Source organism: Eleutherodactylus coqui, chromosome 10 (genome assembly GCF_035609145.1).
Source record: "Eleutherodactylus coqui strain aEleCoq1 chromosome 10, aEleCoq1.hap1, whole genome shotgun sequence".
NCBI lineage: Eukaryota > Metazoa > Chordata > Amphibia > Anura > Eleutherodactylidae > Eleutherodactylus > Eleutherodactylus coqui.
The window spans coordinates 96,387,829-96,400,079 of NC_089846.1; the positions used below are offsets into that span (position 1 = coordinate 96,387,829).

Sequence of the window (12,251 nt, forward strand, 5' to 3'; positions counted from 1 at the left end):
AGGAGCCGCCATGTAACAAGAGCTGTGGCCTCGGACAGCGTCAATACTATAACATCAGAATCTAAGCTGAAGGAAGTGGAGAGACTCTGTGAGGGGTGGGAGCACGTGGGCGCGGCTTGTGAAAATCTCTCTTGTTAATAAAGTTTAATGATAAAAAAAAAACCCTGTTGTGGTTGGCGGGTGTCCTTGCGCTATGACCAGACCTTCCCTCACCAAGATGGCGGCCTCCCTGGGCAGGTTGTGTGTGAGGGGCGCCGTGTGGAGCCGGGTAATGGGGGGCTGTGGTGCGGCCGGGCAAATTAGCGTTTACTAAACGGCAAAACATTTCATCCCTTCACAGAAGGACTAATATTTAACCCCTTAGTGACCAACCCCTTTTGTGCCTTAACCCTTTAGTGATGGCCTATCTTTTGCTTTAAGGACCAGGTGGTAGTCATGGCAAGGGTCGTGACTCGTTTGCCTGGCCGTGAGGGGCGAGTTGTACCGCGGGGTCCGTATAATGTGTTTGTATAGCTTTATTACATTATTTGGCAGGGGGAGATGGGAACCCCCTCACAAATTCCTCCATTGTTTCCGGTTTTGCTCTTACATCGTTTGCCATTTGGTAAAGATACGGCCGGTCTCACACGGACGGGTCGCATTCCGCATGCAGGAGGCCGTAGCCGGCGGCTGCGGGGAAATATTTAAATCTTCGGAATCCGCAACCTTTCCGCAGTCGGCTGCGGGCGGCGCGGACGGCTTCCATTGACTTTGACGGAATCCGCAGAAGAATAGAGTAAGCTGCGGTTTTATTTCCGCGAGCGGACTTGTGACGACGACTGCGGATTCTGCTATGGATGTCCGCCCCCTGTGTGAGCCGGCCTTAGGCTGAGGTACACGGTAGACATGGGGGCCTTTGTCAGTTGCCCAGCTTCCATGGGAACCCCTTGGTACTTTGTAATCACACTACAGGATGCCAGCGGGTGACAGAAGGAGCCCCCTCCTTGTTATCTGCTTATAGGCTGCTGTTGATTGCGGCATATAAGGGGTTAAACTGACAGGATGTGAGGTTTCTTCATTGCTGGCTGTTAGAGCAGGAGCCCCGCTGTCAGTCAGCCATGCCACCTGTATGTGCAGGTTTAGGCTGGGTTCACACAGGGCAGATTTGCCTCGCGGAATTTCGCCGCGGCAAATCCGCCCGCGGACGCTAATCTCGGGATTAGCCAGCCATGTGGACGAGATTTCTCAGAAATCTCGTCCACACAGAACGGCTAATCCGCTGCGGTAAGTCCGGCGGAAACCGCGGCTGCGGCCGCCGCTTCAAAAGATTGCAGCATGTCTGTTTATTATCTACTTTTGTCGCAGCCGCGCTCTCCTCTATGGGAGCGCCGGCCGCAACGGAAAAGCGAGCAGCCGGGCCGCTTCAAAGCCACCGCGGCTTTTTCCGTGGCGGTTCTCCTGGCGGAAATCTCACGGTTTTTGCTGCGGCCAAACCGCGAGATTTCCGACGGGAATGCGCCTCGTGTGAACCCAGCCTTAAAGTGGTGGGGAGGTACCACCTTGTGGTGCTCTATGCTTTTCTCTGATGGTGGTGGCAAGCCTACGCTCCAGAGCTTACATCACCTTATAGTATTCTCTCACAACCGCACCATTGTTGGATGTGGCTTAACTTGGTGGCCCCTGGGTAAAGGGGGTGGACTGTGATGAGGAACGGGCGGGCATGTATTAGAGGGGCCATGTGGAGTCGGGTAATGGGAGGGGCCGTGGTGAGGATGGGTGGGGGTGTATGAGAGGGTTATTGGGGGGACCGTGGTGAGGATGGCTGGGTGTGTATCAGAGTGGTATAGGAGGGGCCGTGGTGAGAATGGGTGAGTGTGTATGAGAGGGGTATTGGGGGTGGGGGCCTTTGGTGAGGATGAGTGGGTGTGTATTTGAAGGGTAATGGGGGGGGGGGGGAGAGAGAGACACCGTGGTGAGGATGGGTGGGTGTGTATGAGGCGGCTAATGGTGGGACCGTGGTGAGGATGGGTGGATGTGTATGAGAGGGGTATTGGGAGGACCGTGGTGAGGATGGGTGGATGTGTATGAGAGGGGTATTGGGAGGACCGTGGTGAGGATGGGTGGGTATATATGAGAGGTGTGCTGGTGGGACCGTGGTGAGGAGGGGTTGGTGTGTATCAGAGAGGTATTAGAGGGACTGTGGTGAGGATGGGTGGGTGTGTATGAGATGGGTATTGGGGGGGAGACTTTGGTGAGGATGGGTGGGTGTGTATGAGATGGATATTGGGGGGACCCTGGTGAGGATGGCTGGATGTGTATGAGAGGGATATTGAGGGAACCGTGGTGAGGATGGGTGGGTGTATGAGAGGGGTATTAGGGGGACTGTGATGGGGACAGACAGCTATGTGAGAGTGGTAACAATGACTGTTTCCTCTGCAGACCTCCGGAGCAGCTCTTCCTCTCGGCGTCCGCGTACTGTGCACCCAACCCCCAGAGCAGTTTGATGTTTCCCGCTATAAGGAGCAGCCCTGGGAGTACCTGAACAGTGAAGGTATGGACACTACTGCTCTCTGTTATCAGCCTTATAGTGGGGTCTCCTTACTGTCACTCTTTAGCTGTGGGGAAACTACAACCTCCAGCATGTTCTGACATCCAGCAGCTGCTTGAATATACTGGGTGTTGTAGTCTTATACCCCATGGCAAGTTTGGTTGAGCAGATTGAGGGTCCTGGCTGCTCATGATGGGTATCTTGCCTCCCCCACAATCTGTCACTATTTAAATAGAAGGGGGGGATCTCATTGTACAGCGAGGGGCCTGTCCTCATGTGACTTCTCTGTACAGAGTACGTGGAGCGTTACGGAGCTCGAGCAGTCTGGGCTGATTATAGAAGAAACCACAAGGGATCGATCCCACCGCAGAAGACTCGGAAGACCTGCATTGTGAGTCCTGGGGGGCTTCAGTGACGGCCTGTCCTGTATGTATAGGATATACAGAGGGGTGAATCCTGGGGGGCTTATGTTAGGGCTATAAGTATATATGAACGTCTGCAGATTCCTTTGTACCAGAAAAATGTATCATGTCATTTATGCTGTACTAGCTGATATACACGGCTTCGCACGAGTTAATAAATGCAGGTGTTTACCTCTTGTTCGCACGGAAAATTTTATCAAGTCGTGGCTATTTCAGAGGAACCGAGGAATAAAATATGTATACACATAGAGGAGCGTTAGATTCTCCTCATGCTGCATGTACCGATGTCCCTCTGCAGAATGTGCCACCCCTCCCCCTCTCCTCACTTTTTACTCTTGAAGGTAAAGCCCCTTTTTGTTCAAACCTACCGCAGCACTGGAGGTTGCAGCTCTTTCTTAGCCTTAAAGGGGTTGTCCCACGCCGAAACGTTTTTTTTTTTTTTTTTCAACAGCCCCCCCGTTCGGCGCGAGACAAACCCGATGCAGGGACCTAAAAAAAAATCCGCACAGCGCTTACCTGAATCCCCGCGCTCCGGTGACTTCTTACTTACCTGGTGAAGATGGCCGCCGGGATCTTCTCCCTCGGTGGACCGCAGGGCTTCTGTGCGGTCCATTGCCGATTCCAGCCTCCTGATTGGCTGGAATCGGCACGTGACGGGGCGGAGCTACACTGAGCCGCTCTCCGGCACGAGCAGCCCCATTCAGAAAAGAAGACCGGACTGCGCAAGCGCGTCTAATCCGGCGATTAGACGCTGAAAATTAGACGGCACCATGGAGACGAGGACGCTAGCAACGGAACAGGTAAGTGAATAACTTCTGATAACTTCTGTATGGCTCATAATTAATGCACAATGTATATTACAAAGTGCATTAATATGGCCATACAGAAGTGTATAACCCCACTTGCTCTCGCGGGACAACCCCTTTAAAGGCATGCTCCATCCCTGCAGTCCATGGCCGCTTCCTTATGTACTTTACAGCCTTTCAGTATATACACACAGAGGTAGATTGTCCTCACTGTATACACAGAGGGGGGAGGTAGATTGTCCTCGCTGTATACACAGAGGGGGGAGGTAGATTGTCCTCGCTGTATACACAGAGGGGGAGGTAGATTGTCCTCGCTGTATACACAGAGGGGGGAGGTATACAAATCATTTCCCTAGGCTTTATGGTTTAATGACGCTGTGACCCCTTTACTTTCCTATTTAGAACCTAAAGAATGGTCGTGCCAAATTACACGTTTGTGCGACACCGGGAGGTTAGAGAATTAGTGGTGAGTTAGTCAGTGAGGGTTTTCGCCTAAATATATGTATAATCTCACACTGTAAAAAGGCAAAATTGATGTTTTCTCTCCCTGCTGTCTAAAAATGTTTATAAAAGTTATACAATACATTATATGTACCCAAAAGAAGGTACCTGACTTTTGCGAATTGGAGGTAAAAATCCCCCCTCCAAAAAGAAAAAAAAAAAAATCATCATGACCGTAGCACTTAGATAGGCAGTGTCTCTAAGGGGGTTAAGTAATAAAATGACATAAAGGAGAAGAATTAGGCCTCTGCAGACAGCGCCATCCTTGTTTAGGGGTTGTGTCTGGTATTGCAACTCTGCTGCAGATACATTCTCCTCCATTAACTTTTTTGTATTCTCTTACAGAGAGGAACTAAAATTTGTGGGAACCCCTGCCCTATCTGCCGGGACCAGAACCTTGGCGTGGATGTCCGGGTGAGTAGTCTCCTATACCAGCGGCACTCTATAGGTGTGGGGGAACCTGCGTGACCAAGGCCGCATTCCCCTATATGAACCCTTGTATATTTGCTACCACAGAACGTGAAATTACTCCAGCAGTTCATCTGTCCGTACACCGGAGTCGCGTACGATGCCACCAGAACAGGTTCGTCTGACTACACGGATTGGGGCGCAGGCCGGCGATTAGATATCTAAATTCATGTATTTATGCTTTAGGTGTGTGCAGGAAGCAGCACAAGCGGCTGGTGAAGGCCATAGCTGAAGCTGAGGACATCGGTGAGCAGATAAGGATTCATAAACGCTGCATATATTTATATAGGAAATGCTCCCTTCCTGTCTCTTCTATGGCACCACTATCTGCCACAGCGCTGTACACAAAGTCATTCAGCAGGAGTCGGGTAGATTTAACGTGGGACGTTAATAAGACGTTCTGATAGGGGGAAGATAATAGGTTACTGCTGAAGTCATACATTTCCAGACATTTGGGTTGAAGTCATTAAAGATTAACAAAACATTTGCTGACATGTCATAGTGATGTCAGAAGTTCTGATTGTTGGTGTTCCTGGTTCTGAGACCGACACTAATTACTAAAACCAATGTCCAGAAGTGCTGAGGTGAGCGCTGTGCCCATTCGCCTGTCATCCTGAGCAGTGTGCCAACTCCATAGAGTTTCTATGGAGCGTGTGTGATTGTTCTCAGTGAGAGAAACCAAGTAATCTTGTAGATCTAATACCTTTTAATGGCTAACAAAAATACATGATGCTATAGCGAGCTTTCAGACCTCACAGGGCCCTTCCTCAGGCATAATGGAACAAATCTAACGACGTATTTAATACGTACGTGTGATCACATGGGAGGACAGGAAGATGGTGAACGTACAGTAATTTGCATTAGATAAATATCAGAGACAGAGTAAAGGCCCATTTACATCAGCCGATGATCGCTAAAAAAACCCAGCTAATCGGCAATCGTTTTAGCGATCATCGGCGCGTCTAAACGCGTGCCCATCGTGTGCTTTTTTTTGGGCACTGCTAGCTGATCGTTAAATTTAGTCTTACCTAAAAATCCTTGTTCATTTTTAGCAGCAGTTCTCCACCGGGAGTGCTGATGGCATTGTTTCCCCGTGGAGAGCAAAGGATCTGAGTGCAGATAATAGCCCTCGGGCTATTAACTGCATTCAGGGAAGGCTTCATTTGCATACCTAATTGCTACTAAGTAGTTGAGTAGCTACTTAAAACTTTATGCAAAATGATCGCTCAACGCTGTCACTAAAACTGTCATTTGAGCGATCTTTTAGCGATCATCGGCTGGTGTAAATGGGCCACAGACATGTTGGGATCAACAGCATTTAGATAAATAGCAGAGATGATGCCACTCCGAGTAGTGATGGGAACATCACTGTGATAAATGATCGTTTTAGGGATCACTGGGGGGGTCTCGGCACACGGACCTCACCAGTCAAAATGTTTGACACGTCAGTATGAGATGTAAAAAGTTTTAAAAACTTGTTACCCTTTAAAACTCCTATTGATCCCCTCCAGTGATTCCACATTTTGGAGATCTACTTTGTACGAGACACAACAAATGTTTACAATGGAATTCTTTCCTTTATGATTCACTGTATCGCAATCCCAGCGGGTCAGGAGTTTCCGCACACCAAGGTGACTGTGCCCTAAAATAGTTAGGGAAATTCCAGAAAACGGTGTCCTGGCTTTTGTAGCTTCTAATAAGTAATTGGAGGTGTATTTATGGCCAGATTGTGAGACCAAACCTCAGGGCCTCCATGATGGGAAGATCAAAAGAGAGCCATCTGTGAATCATTGGAAGCAGTTCTCAAACAGCCAATGGCACCGCGTTCATCTGTCCACACTGCAGCGCCATCGTACCGTTCAGGAAGGAGATGTCTTCTGGAGATGAACTCATATTCACATGGGGTGGATTTTCTGCATGGAAAATCTGCAACATTTACAGCAGCATTAATGGGGGAGGTTTGTAACATCTTGTTCACAAGCGGCAGAACTTGGCACAAGGTGCAGAATTCAACAGCGGGTTTTCAGTGCAGATTCCACCTCTTCAAATGTGGGGTTGGAATCCACAGCGACTTGGTGTGGATTTTCAGCTGTACAAAAGCTGCAGCAAATCTGCCCCATGTGAACATGACTTATGATGTGCTCAATCCGCATGATCAGCAAGGAAGAAGCCAACTGTACCTGGGGCAAGGAGCTTACCGCTTGGAAGAATGTCCTCTGGTTGATATTTGGCAATAATGATCATTATTATGGATGGAAGAAGAAGCCAAAGAACAGCATCCCAACCATAATAGACATGGGTGTACTTTCCCGATAATAGCACTATGAGCAAGGAAAATGATGTGGTGACCTTGAATATCATCAATACATCAGCAGGAAGTTAGTGAAATGCACACTGACGCCCGGAAAGCTGTGAGAAAACAGCTTAAAGCAGTTGTCCACCCTCTAAATGTTTTGCTGCAGGAAGCAGACAGTGCTGTACATTGCACAGTGGCCCAGGTTAGTACTGCAGGCCTACTGAAGTGAATGGGACTCGACCTGCAGTATCGACCCAGGTCAATGCATATTTTATGGCACTGAAAGTAGAAAAAACAATTAGCAGTGGGACATCCCCTTTACGGACAACAACATGATAGTAATGGAGCAGCAACCACAAAGCCCCAACCTCACTCTCATAAAAAATGAGTGCATTTACCAGGTGGTGGCAAATTTGCCTTGGATCCAGCGGTCCTGGCAGTAATTTATTATGAAAAGCTTGTAGAAGGGGCCCGAAATGTGGGACCCAAGTAATGCTGCCAAATGCTACATGTGTGAACATATGAGCCACTTCGAATGTGATGAAAGAAATCATCATCTGTAGTATTATTCCACCATCTAGTAATGATCCTGACAAGGCTGAAACATCAGGAAGTGGAGAAAACCAGATTTTAATGAATGTGGGGGAGGTGGATGGAAGCGTATCACTTCACCTGTCGGCACGTCTTGGTAGTTTCTAGAAATCCCATAGTGTTTAATGCCGGGGGCCGCCTATACCTCCACTCTCTGGTGCTCTGGAGAGTTGGGTAAGGTGTCATGTGCATGGGCACGCATGGATTCCCAGTGCAGAATCCCGTAGCGGTTATCACCAGTGCCCGCAGACGTGAGGCCGAAAATGACATTTTCTCACCTGTCCGGACGAGGTGCGGGTCTCCTTTGTTGCGGCTGGATCATCTTCCTTCTGCGTGCCAGATGCGTCCAGGCGTGCCGTGCTTTTTTTAAAAAAAAAAAAAATCTGCTTTCCCACGGATCTGCAACACTGCCACAGTGCTATCTGCCGTCGTGCCGCGGATCAGATTGCTTACAGTGACGTCAATGGAAGCAGTCTGTGCGGGAAACCGCAGAAAATAAAGCATATTGCGATTTTTGTTCCGCACGCAGGGATAAGATGAAATCTGCAGGTATTTAATTACCTGCGGATGCCCAATGAATGTCTATGGGCACATTGAACTGTGGATCATCCGCATTTCAATTTTGCCTGTGGACATGAGGCCTTAGTTTTTAGATATACCATAAATTACCGTATCTTTCGCTTTATAAGATGCACCTGATGATAAGACGCACCTAGGTTTTAGAGAGAGGAAAGTAGGAAAAAAATATTTTGAACCAAAAAGTGGGCTTAAATATTTAATAAAATACCAGAATAATATGTAAACATGAACAGCAGTCAGTCAGCAGCTGCATTAAGAACTATTATTACTGTAATTAACAGATGAGCAGAGATTTTTATTTTAGAACAATACACCTCTAGTCATCAGGAAACCCAAAAACTCCTCCCTGCTGTCCGAACTTATCCAGCTCAGTGACTCACTCCACTGGTGTCAGCATCTTCATAAAGGATTCCATCCTCAGAGCCGTCCAAGGCATTACTGAGGCCACATTTTTTGAAGGATCCTACAACAATTTCCTCCTTCCCAGCCCGCCACGAGGTTTTCACCCACCCACAAACCTGAGTGATAGTGGGCCTTTTCATGCATCCAGTGGGTGTCAGGTCATGATTCCCAGCAGCCATCCACTTGTTCCACTCCTCTCGCATGAAAACTTTTAATGGCTTGTTAATAGAAACATCCAGAGGCTGCAACTGGCTGGTAAGCCCCCCAGGAATTACAGCTAGATGGGTCTTTGCTTCTTTAAATATTTTTTTTGTGTTTTCACTGATATGTGCCCTAAACTGGTCAAGTACTTCAGAAGCCCTCCAGGGCGTCTGGACCACACTTTTTCGATCCATATTTTCATTCCACCTTCATCCATCCATCCTTTCTCATGAACATGGACAATAACTCCTCGTGGGATCGCCTCTTTTGGCATGCTTTTTCTTTTGAAGATTAGCATTGGTGGAAGTTGGGTGCCATCTGCACAGCAGGACGACACAACCATGTAATGCGTTTTCTCATGTCCTGAAGTTTTCACAGTTATGGATTTTGCACCTTTCAAATCAACAGTCCTGTTTGATGGAACATCAAAAGTTAACGGGACTTCATCCATATTCCCAATCTGGCCTATTTCAAAGCCATTTTTCTTTCTTGCATCAATTACAAATTTATGAAAAGACACAATCTTGGCTTCAAAGATGATCATTTTTGTAGAGACTGAAAATCCGTTGTTCCTGTGACATATTATCCACTCTTTTATTTCCACGTCTATCTGTGGCCATTTTGCAGTACGCCCACGAAAAGTGTGCTTACTGTTATCTGCTTTTTGCAGCTCCTCCTCCTGTTTCCTCCATTCCTGTATCATTTTTTCTGTTGGAGGCGGCCCAAAATGTCTCTCAGCTGCTCTGTTCCCATATTTCACTACCTCCAGTATAAAAGGGATTTTATATGCTAGTCGTTTCTGCTTTGACATCTTTCTAAAATTGGATGGATGCAGCAGGAGACGAAGGTAGCTTTGTCATGCAATAGTGAAAGAACTGTAAGCACTTCCTCATAGGAAGGGGTCAAGCTGATTGGTGGAGGAAGGGGAGCAACAGTTCCCACCGGCGCTCACCACCAATCAGCGGGCAGCAGTGCAAAGGAGAGAGAACTGATTCTGAGTTTCTTTGGCCAAATGTTCGCGTGATTGCGCGTCTTTTCGCGATCGTGCGAACAAGCGGCACATTCGCTCTATAAGACGCGCTGACTTTTCTCCCTCACTTTGGGGGGAAGAAAAGTGCGTCTTATAAAGCGAAAAATACGGTACTAAGGTGAATAAAACCAACAATTGGAGGGATGCGAGTTGGAGCTCAGTGGAAAAAAAAGTAATAAAATTGCGCTCTGCCTAGAGGCTTCATTCTTATTACTGCCGGGGGTCCCACAAGTCCGATTGGATAAAGTCTTGTGGGATAAAATATTGTGGATGAAAACTTTTCTCACTTCTCATTCGCAGGTCTTCTGCAGGTGTCGGTCCAGCATAAGGATATAACCTTTGGGGACTACTCCCAGGACCATGGCGCAGTGACACAAACCCCTCCTCCGCCGGCGGGCCCCTGGTATTCCTGGTACGAGTGGCAGCAGCCGGCAGAAAAGGAAATTGTAAAATTACAGAAGCTATACAAGCCCTACTGGAAGCAGATGAAAGGGGAGCAGTGACAAAACCAGAGTATATGTTATGTAGACCAAATAAAGTCAGACGTGTGTTACTAGTAGTGCAGTGTGTAATGGCGTCATCCATCATACTACAGTGCTATGCGGGCAGAGGGCCATAACCACCAATCATGGTACCTTTACACAGTTATGTCCTCACTAAAGGCATCACTGCCACTGCATATCCATGTTATTGTCTAAAGGCAGAATCTTGGGATAGCAGAATGTAAATTGATGATGAAGCTGTGTTACCTCCGGGGATGGCTTTTGGAAGCGCTACACCTGTATAAGTTGTGAGGGTCAGCACCGGCCAGCGTGCTCATGGTGTGGCAACAGGAGTTAGCAGGGTTGGAAGGAGGCAAGGTAGTGGGTGCCAGCCGGATGGGACATTCCATTTCCAAAGTTGGGCGGGCATTTAACATTCCTCAATCCAGTGGCACATGTGTGTACTAGGAATACGTTATAGAAGGCGTTACCACCCACAGGGTCGCTTGTATTGGGAATACATTGTAGAAAGTGTTACTGCTCATGGGTGCTTAATGATCGCAACGCGTGGTGTCTGAGTAAAATTATTAATGCACATAGGCAGAAGCGACTTCAACAGAAATCACATTCAATTCAGGAGACCCCACATGCAGGGCAGTTCGGCATTCTTAAGCTTCCATGGGATATGGGAGCAGAAGACCCATCAGAGGCCTCTGTTATCACCCCGACACCGGACACAACGCCTCACCTGGGCTCATGAGGTTACTAACTGGGCTTTAGAGGACCGGCAACATGTGGCATGGATGATGAGTCACTGTACCAATGGCTTTGGGCTTATGGTAGGGTTCGTGTGTGGTGCAGACCCCCATGAAGCTATCGACCTCGGCTGTCAACAAGGCTCTGTGCTGGCTGGTTGTGGCTTCATAGTGGTGTGGGCTTTGCATGGCTTGGGTCCTTTGTTCTGCCTAAACAGGTCACTGCTTGGTGACTATTTACGGCCCTTCATAGACTTTATGTCCCAATACAATGCTGGGATATTCCAGCAGGATAATGCATCATGTCATTGGGCCCAGATTGCCCAGAATCGGAGGAACATTCTGGAGAGCTCCTACGAATGGTGCGTCCTGTACCTTCACCCAGCATGAGCCCAATCCTAGATTTATTGGCTGTGGTGGAGAGATCCTGCACCCACAGATCCCCGGAGCTGTAGGGGCTATCCAGACCGCTCAACATCCCTCCAGACGTCTTCCATCCACTTGTAGAATCAATGGGATGTTGGGTTGAAGAGGTCCTACACCATATTGGTTACTCTCCTATGACTTTTGGCATGTCACTGTATAAATAAGGCAGTTTACATACATATGACTGCTCCTCCTCTAGGGCTAGGGTCACATACTTTCCTGTGCAGCCATGTATCAGTGGTATTTATAATAGTGCTGCTCCTGGCTTTTCCTACCGACAACACGTCCGTGTGGGCTGCAGCCTCATCGCTTCTCGCAGACAGACGTCATTAGCGCTTTGTATAACAGAACGTGCCATTACTATATGATCAAACTGCATTATGTAGCGGAGCAGCGTCTCTTGGATGGGGCTGTTCCTACATCACAGCGGTGAGGGGGAGACACACGGAGACGCATGTCTGCAGGTAGTGACCAGACTTCACTCCATCAGTCCAAAATGGTTGGAGGTGGAAGAGCTCTGCACACGTCTGATGTCTGGATAAGGCTGTATTTACACAGGCGAGTATGGAACCTGCGATGGCGACGCATTTGTGAAAACCGCATTACATCGCTGCACATCGAATTTGACAAACATGAAAATCGCATATTGTTTCAGGAGTAAAAATAGAAAAATCACATCACACCTGCATGAAACTCACGCTGACATCTAAGAGCGATGTGATTTTATTTCCTGGAGGAACGAGCGGGCGCTTCCGAAACTGGGTT

At 48.0% G+C, this 12,251-nt stretch overlaps 1 protein-coding gene across 1 annotated transcript; it reads left to right on the plus strand.

Annotated features, from left to right (window-relative positions):
* Positions 1 to 137: 137 nt before the first annotated feature.
* Positions 138 to 10,382, plus strand: MRPS18B (mitochondrial ribosomal protein S18B). Its single transcript, XM_066581564.1, has 7 exons — positions 138 to 268; positions 2,419 to 2,530; positions 2,821 to 2,918; positions 4,602 to 4,670; positions 4,773 to 4,839; positions 4,911 to 4,970; positions 10,124 to 10,382. The coding sequence occupies exons 1-7, from the start codon at positions 194 to 196 to the stop codon at positions 10,324 to 10,326; spliced, it is 684 nt and encodes a 227-aa protein (XP_066437661.1). The 5' UTR covers positions 138 to 193; the 3' UTR covers positions 10,327 to 10,382.
* The last annotated feature ends 1,869 nt before the right edge of the window (positions 10,383 to 12,251 follow it).

Coding starts and splice junctions, on each gene's coding strand:
- MRPS18B (XM_066581564.1), top strand. CDS start 194: ATGACCAGACCTTCCCTCACCAAGATGGCGGCCTCCCTGGGCAGGTTG. Junction 2,531..2,820: donor GGAGTACCTGAACAGTGAAG/GTATGGACACTA, acceptor TTCTCTGTACAG/AGTACGTGGAGCGTTACGGA. Junction 4,671..4,772: donor ACCTTGGCGTGGATGTCCGG/GTGAGTAGTCTC, acceptor TTGCTACCACAG/AACGTGAAATTACTCCAGCA.